This window comes from Ambystoma mexicanum, chromosome 11, assembly GCF_040938575.1.
Source record: "Ambystoma mexicanum isolate Mex_15411 chromosome 11, UKY_AmexF1_1, whole genome shotgun sequence".
NCBI classification, from domain to species: Eukaryota; Metazoa; Chordata; class Amphibia; order Caudata; family Ambystomatidae; genus Ambystoma; species Ambystoma mexicanum.
Window position 1 is genome coordinate 1,438,892,926 of NC_090934.1, and position 18,073 is coordinate 1,438,910,998.

An 18,073-nucleotide genomic window follows, 5' to 3' on the forward strand; every position below is an offset into this window, starting at 1 on the left:
ACTTTAAAAAAAGTTTTACCTTTGGGAATACTTGTTGCCAAAAGCCCTCTGAAAGCTGTGGACAGTTTATTTACTAGAACAGATACTTACCTGACTTATGGAACCTATTTCCCATCCACAAGACCCTCCTTGTAACTTATTCCTGGCTCACAAAACTCCTGGAAACTTTGTGAAGTTTCAGGGCACACAGCCCCAATCAACTAGGGGGTGCACTTCTAAAGTTACGGATGGATTTTTGTGGACTGCAATTGCAAATCGAACCATTACCATTCCTTTCAGGATTGTGGGGTTGGGTGGGAGTATTGTGGTTTTACTGCACTACCTACTGTGACTGTACATATGTATTTTATTATTAGTTAGTTTGATAGTACTAAATGCTTGCTTATAGTAATTTTCATAGTGTTTGCTTGGCCATACATAAATATAGTATTTTTATAACTACTTCTCTAAGTGTAATCCTTGTGGACTCATTGTGGTCCCTTGACCTGGCTCACCCCTTCCTGAGATTTAGCCTTGACCCCTCTTCATGCTACCATGATTGATTTGGCTACACCCCCCAGATGTGTCCCTGTTCACTAACTAGGTGGGCATCCTATACATCTGTCCACTAGGCCAGAGACTAGAAATCCTTTCATACACTTTTTGGGTTTGTGTCCCAGGAAGGGGGTGGGACTGTCTAGTTCCAATCCACATCCTTGGTGCCAGAGAGTCTAGGTGTGGGGCAAATGTGAAACCAGTACTTGTCCCTTATTGGTGGGCTTGGACCTGCTCCCAACCCGGATTTTGTATAACAAGAGAAACTCTAGAGCCATTTCTTCAGATCACAGTTGGAGCCAAGTATCCCCTGTAGAAGAACAGCCAACTGAAGATCAAAAGGACTCCTGAAAAGGCCCAGCATCCCATCCTGCATCTGGCCCAGGGAAGTCCTGTTGGACAACCTGATCCGCGAAAGCCATGTGTGGTGCTTCAACCTCTGGACTGGTGGAACCAAACAGTCTCAACATGTTCTCAAAGATCCAGCCTTCCTGGGCCTTTGGAAGTGTCCCTGGACCACCCCGGTGGACTGACCATCTCTCCAGTGGGCTACATCACTAGAATCTTCGCTGTTCTGCATTTGTAGCCGGAACTTCATTGGTCGCCAGCTTGTGGTTTAAGTTATCTTCCTGCCAAATGTCAGCCTCCCCAGGTCAAGGGATCTTGTTCTGGAAGGTCTTCTTCAACCTCGAAAGTAAAGGCTCCTGCCATCGTCTGTGTGCGGTGCCCGTCAATGGAATTCAACTTCCACCATCCTGTGAGGTGTCCTCAAGAGCTTTGCATCACTGCTTTCTGCATTTCCCCAACACCAAGAGTTTCACTCAGCTCCTGGACCTGACCAGAACAATCCTTGCATGTGCAGCACATGTAGCGTCTGGTCCCCATTCTTTGGGGCATAAAAATGAAAATAATTTACCTTAATTTAGAAGCAAAAGAAAAGTCAGCGATGCTCTGGCACTTGCAGTGAGGATAACATAGCTGACGGATGCGGACAGAAGCATGCATGAGTAAGGATCAAGTGGAAAACATTGCTGTACACACGTACCACTATCCTCTTTTTAATTAACTTAAATTCTGCTCCCCATCATGCTCTGGTTTCTCCCAAAAGCATGGAGAGAAAGGGATTGGACAAAGGGGTAAAATTAAACACACTATCAAGTTAATTGTCTTCAGCACTCACCTTCTGATTTCTACATCTGTAAATCCCTCTACAGTGTCTTTGCGAACACTTCGTGGACGCCCTCTACGCTTTGGTCTTTTTTCATCATCTGAGTCATCTGTGTAAGACTCGGATCCAGAAGAATGCTGCGCTTTTTGCTTTGATTCAGCGTCAGATTCACTATCATTTGCCTGTGCCTGTAATTAAATTGTAATTGGTTATTTATAATTGTTTATTTATTTATATGCCTGAAGTACATTCGTAAAGTAAATCTGTCATTACTTTACAATTTTGGATACACAAACCAATGATTAAACAAAAGAATAACAAAAATCAAGAAAAACTGAACATGGCGCGAGATCGGATCTAAATCTGTGAAAGGTCTCCAACCATAGAAACAACTTCAATTCACATTTGTTCATAGGATGTTTTTCACAAAAGTTCAGATTTTCTCTGCTAATGAACAGTATTTCAGAATAAAATGTATGGTTGCAATAAAGTGCCGCAAAATACAGAAAACATTCTCCTCCAAAAATGTGCCAAAGCAAACAGCAATCGGCTGACAATTTGGCAAATTTTTCAGTTTTATTGTACCCAGTTGCTGCTGTGTGTTACAATCGCGCTACTGTTTCCTCTAGGCTGAAACATGCACCACACCAGACCAACGCAAGATTTTAAGGCATTGATAAGACTGTCTCTGTTGAAATTCAAAATCACAGCTACACTCCTACAATGACTTCTATGTTTTAACTTATTTTCATATTTAAGGTTTCCAATAAAATAAGACAAGTTTTGCATGCTTGAAATTTAACATCAAACATCACACAGAGGCTATAGGGAGGAAAGCGGGGGTTCAGAACCAACACTGGTGTGAGGTTCTGGTAAGCCATATGCTCTAAAATGGTCATGCCACAAGATTTTTCTTCCCCTATGGCCATCTTGTCCTTTGACCTTCTTCGTGCCTGGAGTGGCTGAATGTTCCATATATGGTAAGCCCTTTTCCAGGGAAAGCTCCAGCCTTTCCAGGCAAAGTGCCGGACTGTGTGTGTGGCCAGATGTTGGAGGGTAGGCCGGTCTGGACCCAGTCCACAATCTGCCAGATGTGTCTTGAGCTGGGCAGATGCAATGGCCAGAGGCTTCCCAGGATTGGACACCCTCTGCAGTCGGAATGGTGCAGATCCTTGCTGTGGGCATCTCACCCCAGGATTCTGGATTAAAGGTGGACTCGAGGCTGCTCTACAGATAATCAAGACCCCTACGAAGGAGAACAGCCCGCTGAAGACCCAGAACTCTGTGTTTGAAGATTGGAGGCCTGTCTTCACTTGCCCAGCAAAGTCTGTTCCCTGCAGATCTCAAGAAGATCTTCATTGGTGCGTCGACCCCTGGACGGGTGGGAACAACCAGTCCTGACTTTGGCTCCAAGATCCAACCGCTGTAAGCGCTCAGAACAGTGATGGAACCATCCTGTGAGCTAGCCAAATGGTCTCCTGGGTTACTTCATTGCAACCGTCTACTTCCCGAGTTGAGCCTTGGGACTATGCAGATCTTCAGTTTAAAGGACAAGAAGCATTCCTTGAAGGACCAGCTTCTTTGTTCTCATCACAGGGATTGTCTTCTGCCATTTTCTTCAAGCAGCCATCACTGCACGCCACCTGTCTTATATCCTGGGAGTCCCCATGAGGTTAGTGCCAAATTATCGATCCCAAAGTCAGCGTGTTCATAATCCGGTCCATTGTAACATCTAGAGAACTACTCAGACCAAATAACCCAATCCTGAAGAGACCTTTCACCCGCAACCCCTGGGCTTTCTACAACAGAACCAAGGGACGAATACAAGAAGGCCCAGCGATTTCAGAAGTTCTACGGTGGTCCTCGAGTGCATCAGAGCAGAGGGTGAGTAAACATACTCATTTTGGCCGAGCTCTGTGTTAGGACAGTTTTTCCGAAGTCCAACTAAGGGCTTAGTAAAGCCATACAACTAAGACAGTACAAGACTCCACTCTTAGTATAAGGCTGTACCACCAGAGTATGGGTAGTGTAGACAGAGCAGCCAGGCTCATTTTAGGAGGGAGAGAGGGCTGTAGGACGATACAAATAACCTCTAGTATAAAAAAAAAGTGGTTCAAAAGAAACACAACCAGAAGTATTATGAAAAAAATTAAGTTTTATCATAGATACAGTTAGGCCAAGTTAAGTCTTACGTACTTTGTCATAGAGTCAAACACATTATAAAAACACAACATAATGCTTTAAAGTACACAAACCAAAGCATAGACCCTGTTCAGAATACTAACAGTAATTCGAGGGAAGTCAGACCTTATAAAACACATTTAATATAGGGCCCACCTATTAATGGGAGTAAAACCATTAGTTACTTTTAGATTACTTTATAGTAAGTCAAGGGTAGCAAACCCTGTCAGCATGCAGTGGCACTCAGTTAAGGAATCACTTAGTTAACCAACCCTGTTACCAGGATACTTTTCTGAATAGAGGAACACAAATGCATGGAACAGTATAAAAATAACTACATTCCGGATAACACAGTTATACCAGGCGAGTAAGACCTTTTTTGCGTAATATGCAATTACAGTTGCTTTTCAGATCAGTGGAACACAGACTAAGGTAAGCAAGAATTACTTATTTTGGGATGACAACGCAAACCCAGGTTAGTAAAACCCACTGCACATTTAAGAATTGCACACTGCTATTCAAGTTAAGTAAAACCTAAGGCAGACCTATTCTAAACAGGCTATACAGCAGGTTAGGGGAAGCAAGACCCAGTTGGTAAATGTATACGACATGCATTACTTACCATAAACGCATTTCTGATGATTGTTTCTGCTTAGATTCACATGCTGTGCATATAGTCCGACATCCAGTGGTCACCGCAGAGTATTGCATCTTGTCTTTCGAGAATCGAAAGGGGACGTCGACATGGGCGTGCCTGTAGCACTAAACCCCTATGTGATGTTTAGTGTACTCAAAATCCCTCACACGTCGAGGTCCGTGCGATTGTATGTTTTCTGCCGTGAGGGAGCCTTATGACTATCGTGAGTGAGTACAGAAAAGAGAGAGAAAGTAGTAGACATCTATGTTTCTTCCATCTGTGCTTGAAGGGTGGGTGTATGTGAATCTAAGCAAATGCAATCATCAGAAATGTTTTTACAGTAAGTGATGCATATCTTCTGATGCTTGTTAATCTGCTTAGAATCACATGATGTGCATAGACTAGCGAGCAGTACCCGGAGTTGGAGGTGGGTTGTGAGAAGGAACAGTAGTGAAAAGATGGGAACAAGGGACTCAAGGGGAACATTTGCAATGAATGCTTTGGAAGCCCCAGTGCCTAGAGTACAATGTGCTCTAGGCTGGAAGGGCAGATCTCTCTTAGCAAGAGTGTAGCAGAGTGTGATGCATTTCACAATCCACCTACAGATAGTGGATTTTGGAGACCGCATCTCCTCCTCTTCCTGCTGCCACTGAAACGAAAAGCGGATTCCTTTTTCTTAGTGGTCGAGTTCTTTCCATGTAAAACATAACTGCTCTGCGTACATCAAGTGTGTGCAGGCTTTTTTTCTCCCATGCTTGAAAGGTTTTGAAAGAATGTTGGTAGTTCTATGGATTGGTTCACATGGAACATAGAAATGAATTTAGGCGCAAATCTAGGGTGAGTGCATAGAACCACCTTATCTCTGTGAACTGTTACAAAGGGATCTAGGACAGAGCGCTTGCAGTTCACTTACTCTCCTAATGGAGGTAATAGCTATTAAAAAGGCAGTCTTATAGGTGAGATCTTTAAGACTCGCTCTATGCATGGGCTCAAAAGGAGGCCCCATAAGTCTAGTCAACACCATGTTTAGGTCCCATCCGGGAGCTGGGTTAGAAATGGGAGGGTGAATTCTTTTCACTCCCTCCATGAAAGCCTTAATAACTGGTATTTTCCACCACAACACTTTCTGTTGTGATGTAGTGTAAGCTGAAAGCGCAGCTAAGTGAACCTTTAGAGAGTTAAATACCAGGTCTGAGAGTCAAGTAAATGAGGTAGGTACAAAACAATATGTGTGGGAGAGCAGTGAGTAGGGTTGATGCTCTTCGAGTTGCACCAGATGACAAACCGTTTCCACTTACTGGAATAGCAATATCGAGTGTTAGGTTTTCTTGCCTCCCTGAGTATGTCCATACATCTTTGAGGGAGCTGCAGGTGCCCAAACTCTATGACTTCAGGAGCCAGGCCTCTAAGTTCAATGTCTGGGAGCATGGGTGAAGAGTCTCCCCTGTATCTTGCGAAAACATGTTGTACGGACAAGGCAGGTTCACTGGAGGAGATAGAGACATCGCCATCAGATGCGCGAACCAGGGTTGGCGGGCCCAAATGGGGGCCACCACTATCATCATGACTAGTTCCTGGTGCATTTTGTGCACTATCTTGTTGAGTAGGGAGTCGGCGGGAAAAGCGTAAACAAATTTCCCTGGCCATGTTATCCAGAGTCCGTTCCCCTCAAGAGTTGCGAACAGGTCGATTTCTGGGAAGCCCCATTCTGCAAAAACGTTGGAGACAATGTCTTTGTGAAATCACCATTCGTACGCCATTGAGTATGTCTGCCAGATGATTGAGTTCTCCTGGAACATGTTGTGACAATAGGAACATGTGTTTGAGAGCCCACTTCCAAATGTTCTGGGACAGTTTGGATAGCCCTGGAGAATGAGTGCCCCCCTACCTGGAGAATGAGTGCCCCCCTACTTGTTTAGATAGTACATGGCAGTGGTGTGCTGTCTATGAGGATCAGGTGAGCTCCCCACCCTGTGAGAGATGCGTCTGTAGATAGAGAGGCATCCACTGCAGGGGTGGTGAATTTCCCCTTCAACAGGTTGTCCCTCGACCACCATCGCAGCGAGAGAACGAGGGCTGGCGAGACAAACACTAGATAGTTACATTGTTCGCTGGCCTGACACCACTGGCTGTTGAGCCACTCAAGCACTGGACGCATGTCAAGTGTGCGTGAGGAACTAAGTAAATACAGAACGGCATCATTCCTAACAGTCGCATGGCTTTGCGTACCGTCACCTCTTGACTCGCTACATATTGAGGGATTTGAAACAGCATGTTTTGGACCCTCTTGTTGAAGGGGAAGACGAGGCCGTCCTTTGTTCGAATTAGGGCGCCTAGGAACTGCTTGATCTGACTGGGGCCTAAATTTGATTTTTTTTCGTTGATCGAGAATCCCAGACTGAATAAAAGATCTATCGTTCTTTGGGTATTTGACAGACACGTTTCGTAAGAGTCCCCTGTTATGAGTCAGTCGTCCAGGTAAGGATCGACCGAGATGGATTGCCTGGGCAGGTGTGCTGCTGACACCGCTAGTACCTTTGTAAATACCCTTGGCGCGGAACTTTATACCGAAGGGTAGTATCTTGAACTGATAGTGCATGTCTTGTATCATAAATCTGAGGTATTTTCTGTGCGCCAGCAACAATGAAATATGAAAGTATGCATCTTTCATGTCCAGTGTTGCTATGTAATCCCTCTGTGAGAGCAGGGGAATTACTTCCTGCAGAGTGACCATGCAGAACGTTTTTGGCTTTACAAATGAGTGCACTGGGCGTAGATCTAATACAGGGCACATGGTTAGATCCTTTTTGGGTACAAGGAAGTACACTGAATAAACAACTTCCTTAACCTGTGACAGAGGTACGACCTCTATGGCTCCATTTGCTTGCAGTGTCTCGACTTCCTGAAGAAGGATACGCAGATGGTCTGGTGTCAGTCGTGTTTGTTTGTTTGTTTTTATTTGTTTATTTGTAACGCGCAAACGATCAGGCCCGGAGACATCAGGGCGCAATTTGTACACAGTTACAGAAATGCATATATACAGACATAAAAAAAGATTACCATAAACAGAAATATTAACAGAGTTTCTATTTACAAATAATACAGTGGTTACAATGCCGCTGAGGCTTAACAGTGGAAATACCCAAGGGTGTACTGAAGAGAATCGTAATGGAGGTCAGCGGGCCAGAGTAAGTAAGACAAGGGCGCACAACATGTCTTAGTGCTGGTCAAAAAGCCAAGATTTGGTTTTGGCTTTAAATGAGTTGAATGAGTCTTCGGCTCTGATTGTAACGGGGAGGGAGTTCCATAGCTTAGAGGCTAAGACCAGGAAGCTGGAGCCCCTGCTTTTTGAAGTTTAAACCTAGGGATCGAAAGGCAGTGGGTCTGGGCAGTTCTTAGGGGTCGGGAGGGCGAGTGGCGAGCCAGCCGACTGCAGAGGTAGATAGGGGCCTTGTTAGCCAAGCATTTGTGCGTGAGGGCAAGTGTTTTTAGAGAGATTCTCTGCTTGACAGGTAGCCACTTTAGGTTGGTTCTAGATTCTGAAATATGATGGTTGAGGGGGATGTTTAGGGCAGCACGGATGGCATTGTTCTGGGTAGTTTGGAGTTTATTCAGGTTCTCTTGGCTGGTACCTAAGTAAAGAGCACTACAATAATCAATTTTGGCCATAGTGAGGGTTCTGGCTAGTGTGACGCTGTTAGGGGTGGTGAGAAACGGTCTGCAAGCTGCAATACGTTTGCATGTGTATGTAGAAGCAGATCTGACTGCATTTATTTGTCGGGCTAAGGAAAGGGTGGCGTCAAGGTAAAAACCTAATGTTTTGGTATCTTGCAAGACTCGCATGATGTTACCGTCTATGGTGAATGACTGATAGGACGTCTCCAGTTTGCTCAGGCGTTGTGCAGTGCCCAGGATCAGGAGCTCCGTCTTGTCGTCATTTAAGCATAACTGGTGTTGGGCCATCCAGGCTTGGATGACCAGGTAGACGTTGTTAAGGGCCTTGGTGTCGACCAGATAATCACCTGTGATGGGGAGGAGTATCTGGGTGTCGTCTGCATAGTTAGTGTAGGAGCCACCCAGATAGTCAAGCACATCAAAGAGTGGTTTCGTAAAAATGTTGTAGAGTGTAGGTGACACGCAAGATCCCTGAGGTACGCCGCAGTGAATTGGGGAGGGGTCGGCAGCTGCGGAAGGGGCAAAGACCCTCATGGATCTATTGCTCAAGAAGGATTTGATCCAGGCCGCAGCAGATGACGAGAAGTTGGCAGCAGAGTGGAGGTGCCTACATAGGATCTGGTGGATGACCAAGTCAAATGCGTGCTTGTGGAGGTCTGAAAGTTGGTGACCGGTTGAACTCTATACAGTACCCGTGGGCTACGGTCTTCAGCTCCCACTGTCGGTAGTTATCCCCTCCCATGCCTGAAGGAACGATGTTAACCGGCCCCCGACCGAGGAGGCATGGGAGGGGACCTGAATCTTTGGGTCATTTTGAACCTGAGGCCGGGGAGCCTCTGGGGGTAGAGTTCCGGCCCCTTCCTTTCCCACGACGCTGACCCCTCTGTGGGTACGGAGTGGTATATCCACTGATTCCCTGTGGAGAGGACCAATTGTTTCCCGAGTAGTACTGATGTTGAGGGAAGCGTTGGCCACGAAAAAGCCATCTGGACCCTGAGCCTAGTCTTGTGGAGGGTCTTTGTGTAATTTGGTCTAGCATCTTCAGGGTATCATGCTCCTTCTTTGCGGTCTCGAGTGCCTAGTCGACCGCTCTTCCAAACAGGTTGGATTCTTCCAAGGGTTTATTTATAAGTGACGCTTGCGTCTCTGGCTTGAACCCAGAGTTTCTTAGCCAAGCGTGTCTCTTTAAGAGTGTGCTCTGAGCCAAATATCGACCTGCTGTTTGAGCGGAATACAAAGTGTTCTTAAGTATACTTTGGTTCACTTGTCTGCGCTCGGTCACTGTGGCCAGGAGACCAGTCCGTAGAGGTTCAGGAACCTCCTGTAGGCCTTCTTGTAACAAGGCCCACTGAGCGTCCGCCTAGCTGGCTAACAAGGTGGTATTGTTGGTGATGCGTGTTGAAAAAGCTGCTGCGGCCGTGACCCTCTTCCCAAGGGCGTAAAGCCTTTTACCTTTTTTGTCAAGGGGTGCCTCGCCGGTTGACAGCGGAACCCCTGCCTGCTTTCTTGTAGTGGTCACCACCACACCAGGGAGTCTGGGGTGGAGTGACCTCTGATATAAAGGAGATCCGAGGGGAAGGCCGAAAAAGCTTTTCTATCCTCGGATTGACACCTCTTGTGAAAGCAGGTGTTGATAACGAGGGAGCCAGACGCTTTTTAATCGAGCTGAGGCGAGGAATAGCCTGGCTGGCCAGTGGCTTCTCTTTAAGAATGTCGCCCTCCGAAAACTCCTCCCGGGGACCGGCAGAAGTGGCGCGCCCCTGTTCTTCTCCATCTGCTTGCCGGAGGGTTCCACTACTCCTCTAGGACTATCCCTGAGTTTCAACGGATCCTTGGCTTTTCCCGTAGGCCTTGGTGAATCACTTGACTGCCGCCTCTGAGTGCTGACACTGGGAAATAATTATCTCTATGCTGTCGGCAACGTTCTCCGCAGGCAGGAGGCGTGTAGCTTCAGCCTGCGATTGTGCAGTTTCCGGCAAAGCCTTCTTCGGCAGAGGCGTGGCCTTGTCTTCGGCAAACGCCTTCTTTGGCGGGGCCGGGGCCTTGTCTTCGGCAAACACCTTCTTCGGCGGGACCGGTGCTTTGTCTTCTGCAAACGCCTTCTTCGGCGGGGCCGGGGCCTTGTCTTCTTGCGATGCGTCTCGACGGAACTTGTAATATTAGAAATAGCGCCTTTTGTTTTTGAGGGCCGGTCGCTAGGCGCATCTGCGGCTGCGGGGAGGGCTGCCGATCTTGACGGTCGGCGGGTAAAGCCGGAACCTCCAGTGTACCCGTTGACGTCAAAGTCTTCTGCGACTTGGTCGAAGAATGACTGAGGGTTGTGTGCTTAGTGCTTTGTAAATGTTTGTCTTTGTCGCTGGGGTGTATATGTGCCTGAGCCGTGCCTGGTGGGCCGGGGACAGATGATGCAGAGTGGGATAGCTCTGTCGAAAGGTCAACTACATCTGGTTCGGAGGTATGTTGGTCACTATTGCCACCATCACATTTGGTGGCTGCGGCAGCAGGAGATGACTCGGCCTTCGACATCCAGTAGGCCGCCCACTGCTTGACTCAGCGCTCCTTCAATGTTTTAGGGCGGACGAGCTTGCAAGCCATGCCGCTGACTTCATTGTGATCGAGGGGCAAGCAACAGTTACACCATTTATGCTCATCTCGCCAAGGAAATTTGACTTTTCAAATGGGGCAAAACCTAAATGGAGTCCTCTCCACAGCTGAGGATAGGTAGAGTGACAAAGACCAAAGAGGAAAGAGGGAGGAAAGGGAAAGGCATTCTCAGGTTGTACAGAAATGTCCACGCCGACCCCACTCTCACTACTGTGTAGGCCGACCACGTGATCGGCAGCGCCGACTAGATCACCGTCCGTCGAAGGTCTGTTTGAAGTTTTTGGCGGAGATCTGGACAGCCGTCGAAATGAGGGACGGATAGGGTGATCTTAAGTATTTATATAAACTATTCGACCAAAGGCCGAAGGGACAATTGGCAATGTCTCTGACGAGCTCCGCTTAAGGCGACCAGTATGCTGGGCGGAAAAAAACAATCTGAGGGACCTTGATGGTGAGTGATTTTGGGTACACTACACGTCATGGAGGGATAGTGTTACAGGTACGCCAAAGTCGACGTCCCCTTTCGATTCTCGAAAGACAAGATGGAATACTCTGCGGTGACCACTGGATGTCGGACTATATGCACAGCATGTGATTGTAAGCAGATTAACAAGCATCAGAAACTAATATTCTGAAATAAATAGTGAAGCAAAAGCATTAATTTTGGGAAAAGGAACAACCATTTCACATGCAAGTAAAATAACCATATATATATATATATATATATATATATATATATATATATACACACTTTTCAGACTGGCAGAAAACATTCAAATTAAGTAACAACTTTTATAACTGCTCACTCTCAGAGTTACAGTTACCAACCAACTCTTATCCAAGTAAGTAAACTTGAAAACACGTGTTCTCTTTTGTAGGCAAAAGGCCCAATCCTTAGAAGTCTTTCTCCTATCCTTGGAGCATGAGTGTTTCAGGGCAGGCGGGGGCGGGTACGGGGGGCGGAGCATCACTATGGTCTAGTGTTCAATAGGCAGGTCAGGATAGGCACATAAGTAGCAAAAGTCAGAAATCGTCTCAGCTGAGTTTTCTTCATTTGGTTCCAGTTGTCGACTACCTCTTCAGCTTCCAGGATCGGACTTTGATTGGCTGTGTTCCAACATAGAACAGACATGCAACATTCAAATGTGCGGGGGGTGGTTGGGGAGAATGTTCATTTCTGTGCTAAAATCCTCCCAATTTAGAGACCCCCCGCTCTTTCACTGCACTTACGACTTTTCAGTTTTAACAACTCAGTGAGTGGGACCTTTTTCTCACTCTCTGATGTGTTTTTCTCCTATTTCGATTTTATGTTTTCACTGTTTTTGGAGTCTGACAAACTCCATAGGCACCTTCTTTTTGTATGGTGACACGCAGCACCTTCAGTGCAATATTACAGTTCCCAAGAATAGTAAGGTAAAATTGATTTTACTTAACTTTTTTATTTGTAGGTCCAGCACACCATCTTATGTGGAGTGCTGGGGGTTACTTAGTAGCCCCTTATCCTACTTTCTCATGTAACATTTTTGTTACCCTCACTCCTTTAAATGGCTGGTGGCAGTGTTGGGCAGAGTTTGTATGCAGTACCCTCTGGAACCACTACACACAACTATGACTACAGGTGTAAGCAAACCAACCTTTGGTATAAGTCTGTACTACACAGTTTTGGTAGCGGAGCTGAGCAGCCAGGCTTATCTCAAGAGGGGAATGTGAGCAGTAATTAGGTTACACAGAGGTCTAGAATCACAGGTGTTCAAATAAACTCTTACACTCAAGATTTCTTTGATAAATCTGTCAGTTATAAAACATTCATAAGGAGGCAGTTATATAACCCACAAATATACTTCAATACCATTTCAGAATACTTTTCAAGAGGAATAAAAGGCAAAGATTATTAGAACATGAAAGGTTACAATTATTCTTAGATAGTGTAGATATTTTGAGTTCACCAGAGAGTTAATTCAATGCAAAATGTTAGGCCAAAGTCAATGGGCTAAAGTATTTGATAGGATAACACGGTTTTGGTAGCTCAACGGAAAAGTCTCTGTACAAGTTCTCAGAAGTAGTTTGTAAAAAGAAGAATGCTATGTTGGGTCACAAGCTGATTAGGCCTGCGAGTTGCAAAAGTTTCAAGCACTTTCACAGCAAGAGGCAAGTACTCTCAGTCTGATTTCACAGTACTTTACAATGAAGAAAAAGATGCAGCTGATGACGTCTGTTCCTGCAGATCCTGCTGTTCCTGTGCCTCAGTCGTGGGGACAATAGGGAGGATGTCGGGGGACTCCTGCACGGCACTGGTCAAAAAAGCTTGCAACTGGCAAACTTCAATTCCAGTGGCTGTAAGTAACGCACACAAACTTGTGTCCCTCTCCCTGGTTATACGGTTTCCTGCAGCACTCTGAGGAAAATGCAAACAGCTCCGAGATAGGTATCCAGGTTGCTTACTGTCAATTTGATTGGTCCCACCAACTCAAAAGGGAGAAGTCGTCCTTAGCAGGGCTTCCCTGTCGAGATGAACTTGGCGATTCGGACCTGCAGCAGCGCTTCACCGGGGAAACCAACGGTCCAGGAGTTGCAGCAGCCGACCTCTTCCAGCTCGTCTTCGGTTCTTTCGTTCCAGTGGTCAACTCTGCATTCCAAGCCAAGAGACTCGCCTTTTATTCAGTTCTCTCGCATTCATTCCAGCCTAGCTGTCACTCACCAAGCAGGGTGGCTGTCCTTACTGGACAATCAGCACAGAGTGCATTTGGGTCTCCTAGGAGACTAAGCACAGGGAGTTTCAGGCACCTCCCTCACTTCCTGCCCACCCCAGACACTGGGGCGCCAGAGGCGGTCTTCACTCCTGAAGCCTGCCAAAGGTGATGGAACAAATAGACCAAAGTAGGTTTGGCACGCAGAAACAAACTCTAGAAGGACCTTTCCACAAAGAAATGGCGAAAAAAGAAGACCGGGACCTGTTTTTACAGAGGGGGCTCAGACGCCATCTTGAAAAACATGGCTCCTGCGATTTAACGTTACCGGAGCAACGAATAGTTCGCAGTTGGGAAAAATCATGGTAGTTTGTTGTAAAATCACTGCCACCAGCCATTCTGAGAGGAAAGGGCAGCATTTGACTGCTACATGAGTATCTAGACACAGGGGATACTAAATAACCCCTCCAGCACTCTATTGTAAGATTGGGTGTGCTGGGTCTAGGAATGTAAAAGACTAGTAAAGTCAATTTCACTTTACTTACTCTGGGAAACAGTAGTTTATCCCAGAGAAGGTATTTAAACCTTGGCAAAGCCCGAAAGGCTTCCCTGTGCCACTGCGCTGAGAGTGCTGTGTAACACAAATGAAAAGATGATCCCTATGGAGTTGTTTAAACTCCATAACCAAAGAAAACACAGAAGTAAAACAAACATCAAAATACATGAGAGAGTGGGAAAAAGGCTCACACTCTCTCCAGGTAAAAAAATCAAATCCTCAAAATCCAGCAAAGTTGCTGGGGGTCTCTAAGGTGAAGGGAATTGGCACATTTTTCAGAATTCTCCCTAACAGGCAGTGGTATAATTTTTACTACGATTGTGCTTTTCTACCGCAGGCTGAACCCTCAGCTGCAGTACAGCACGCATGGGTGTCCATTTTGTCAAATTGGCCCGGTCTTCTTTTTTCGCCATTTGCTGTTTGTGAGGTCTTTCTGGGCTTTTACTCTGTGCGTTGAGACAGATTGGAGCCCTTTGTGTGTTTTCCCTTTGGCGGCCTTGAGCCCTGAAGTCCGCCCCTGGCTTCAGTGTGTCTGGAAGGACAGGATGTGAGGGAGGGTCCCGAAATTCCCCTGTCCTTTGTCTCTAGGAGTGCCTGAACGCAACCAGTCCTGATTGGCTGGCTGGCTGTCCTAAAAATGTGATTGACAGCCTAGACTGTGCATGAGTGGGAAAACTTGCTTAAAAGGTGAGGGTTTTGGGACTAGAGTCAGAGTCGATCACTGGATTTGTACTTGTATTTTATTTTATTGGTATAGTGCACCTGGCCCACAGGCATCTGGACCCATATCTTGGTTTACAACATCACAACAGCATACATTAATTATATATCAGAAGCATACATTAATTACAACTGAGCACTATAGATCAATACAAAGTGTAGAACTTCCAAGAGACATACTTACAAAAAATATAATACAGGATAGAACAGAATATACAGATCATTATATTAACAACAGAGTACGGGGTAACAGTGCAGCGAATCTAGTTATCACATGAAAATATTTAGGACAGTAGTGGAAGGTGATGCGTATTGGTGTCTTGAGCAATAAGCCATAGTTTAGCTTTGCTTTTAAAGGAGAGGAATGAGGATTCTGTTCTGAGTGGGTTGGGTAGTGAGTTCCAGCGTTTTGAAGCAAGGACAGGGAAGCATGAGCCTCCAGCTGTCTGAAGCTTAAATCTAGGTACAGAGAGACAATGTGCTTGGGCAGCTTTCTGAGGGCGGTTAGAAGTGGGTGGATTGAAGCGGCTAGCCAGGTAGATGGGTGCTTGGTTGGCCAAGCATTTGTGCGTGAGAGCTAAGGTTTTGAGGGAGATTCATTGTGCTACCGAGAGCCAGTGTAGGCTTCATCTGCAGTCTGATATGTGTTGGCTCCTGGGAATGTTAAGAGCAGCCCTAATGGCGTTATTTTGGGTCATTTGTAACTTGTTGAGGTTACGTTGACTGGTGCCTAGGTATAATGCATTGCAGTAATCCAATTTAGCCAAGACGAGAGCCATGGCCATGATAGTGCATTTAGCAGTGGTGAGAAAGGGGCGGCACGCTGTGATGAGTTTGCACGTGTAAGCAGACGCCGAGATAAAGGCATTAGTTTGTCTAGATAGTAATAAGGTAGAATCGAGGACAATGTCTAATGTTTTGGTGTTGTTGGCGACTTTAATGGTGTTGCCATCAAGGATGAAGGATTTAAAAATGGGATCTAGTCTGCTAAATCGGTGATGGGAGCCCAGGATGAGGAGCTCTCTTATCATTGTTAAGACAAAGCTCATGTTGAACCATCCAAGCCTGAATGACGAGATAAACGTTTAATGCTTTGGTGTCAGTTGTCTAGTCACTGGTGATAGGGATGAGTAGCTGGGTATCATCTGCATAGTTAGTGTAGATGATATCCAGAGAATCGAGAATATCGAAGAGCGGTTTTGTGAACACATTATAGAGTGTGGGTGAGACACAAGATCCCTGGGGGACCCCACGCGGTACTGGAGATGGTTCTGCGGCTGCGGTGGGAGAGAAAACCATCATGGATCTATTATCTAGGAAGGATCTAATCCAGGTAGTGGCCTTTTCTGAAAAGTGGGCTGCCAATTTGAGGTGCTGACAGAGAATTTGATGGTTCACCTGGTCGAAAGCTGCCGGTAGGTCTAGAAGTAGTAGGAGGGCCAGCTTTCCATTGTCTTTTAAGTCCTCGATTTGGGTTTTAAGATCTATTAGGGCAGTTTCTGTTCTGTGTTTAGGACGGAAGCACAATTGTCTGAGGCCTAGAAGTTTGTTAGTTTCCAGATAGTCCTGGATCTGCAGGTACGCTGCACAATCAAGTATTTTAATCAGGAAGGGAACAGTTGTAATCTGTCTGAAATTCGTGGATATGCATGGGTCAAGGGTTGGTTTCTTTAGTAGGGGGATAACCCAGGCATCCTTGAGGTTATCAGGAACAATGCCGGTACTAAATGAGGTGTTGACGAGTGCCGTGATGAATGGGCTAGCTCATGTGAGGACTCCTTAATGATGGGAGTTGGGCATGTGTCACCTTGGCAATTTGTCGATTTGAGTTTGTTAATGATGTTTTCAACCTCTAGAGTAGATAGGGGTGAGAAGCTGAATGGTTTGAAGGTGAGAGGAGAGTGGGTAGATATACCTACAGGAGGAGAAGGTTTTTAGCATTAATTTTAGTTTGAAGAGTAGAGATTTTGTTGAGGAGTGCTTGTTTAGATGTTATAGCACCATATGCTGTCTTTGTTACAGGTGTCTGGGTGTGGGGAGGGTCGGTGACTCAAGTTTTTGAGTACCAGAAAGAGCTCTTTGGAGTTAGATTTGGCTTGCAGTATACACTTACTATAAGAATCTTTTTTTGCTTGGAGGATTGCTTCTTTATAGTTTAGGGATGCTATAATTAGGTCGTCCTTGTTGGCATCAGAGGGGTGACTTTTCCAACGGGATTCACTGTTTCTTTCGTCTTTGCGTAGCACTCGCAGTTGTGGTGTGAACCATGAATTGAGATGTGCACGAGGTTTAGGTTTGCACAGTTTAAATGGCGGGATGGAGTTCATGGTTTTGAGTATTTTGCCATTAAAAGTGTCCACTATCACTGTGGGATCAGTGCAGGTGAGTGGGGCATTGTTTAATAGTGGTAGGATGAGGGGGGAGCAGTTTCTCCTTTGTTATATCTTTTTTATTTCTGGTGCAGATTGATGGTGTAATGTCTTGACTGGAAGAGAGATCATTGGCTTTAATGTTGAAGGTTATTAAATAGTGGCCAGACCAAGAGCAACGAGAGTTTGTCATGTGGTTGATATTGCAGTTCAGATCCGTTAACCAATCGAGGGTTCTCCCCTTGATATGGGTTGGTTGGGAGATGTGATGGGAGAATCCTAGGTCAGAGAGAGTGTTGGCAGTGTTCAGAGCTTTAGGGTCGTTAGGATCTTGGAATCCCAAATTAAAATCCCCTAGTGGAATAATTTTGGAGTTAGTCTTGGTATTGTCTGATAAGATGGAGGTAATGTTGTCAGAGAATTTTGTGGGAGGTCCTGGGGGCCTGTAAATCAGGTGCATGGTGGCGGTTTGGTTGGGTGAAATAGGAAGCTTAACCAAGAGTAACTCTGCTGTGTGGATCTGTTGATTAGGGATAATTCTGAGAGCAAGTGAACTTTTATGAATAAAGGCAACACCACCGCCCTTAGATTGGTTGGTATTGCGGTTGCATTTGGTGATAGTATAGTCTTTGGGGATGGCGAGAGAGAGTGCGGGTCCCGAGGCTGCATCTAACCAGGTCTCTGTAATAACTAGGAAGTCTAGGTCTTGGGTTGTAATGAGATCAGCAATGTCCAATGCATGGGCAGGGAGCGATCTAGCATTGATCAGGGCACCCTTAATGCAGGATTCATTAATGGTAGGGGGTTTCTTAGTGTTGGTGTGGGGCGTAATCAAGATGGTGGGTTTGGTCAGAGTGTTTGTGTTGGTACTGTGTGCTGAGATGGGCAGGGGTGGAATTAATGTGGTGTTGTGGAGGGGAGAATGGCAGACTGGGCGAGTGA

At 45.9% G+C, this 18,073-nt stretch overlaps 1 protein-coding gene across 4 annotated transcripts in view; it reads right to left on the minus strand.

Moving 5' to 3' along the window:
- CHD2 (chromodomain helicase DNA binding protein 2) overlaps positions 1-18,073 on the minus strand; it is a 1,289,637-nt gene that overhangs the window by 374,702 nt on the left and 896,862 nt on the right. For all 4 annotated transcript variants that reach the window (XM_069625070.1, XM_069625072.1, XM_069625071.1 and 1 more), the window contains one exon: positions 1,715-1,890. In XM_069625070.1, coding sequence (XP_069481171.1) covers positions 1,715-1,890 — 176 coding nt within the window. The remainder of the gene's footprint in view (positions 1-1,714; positions 1,891-18,073) is intronic.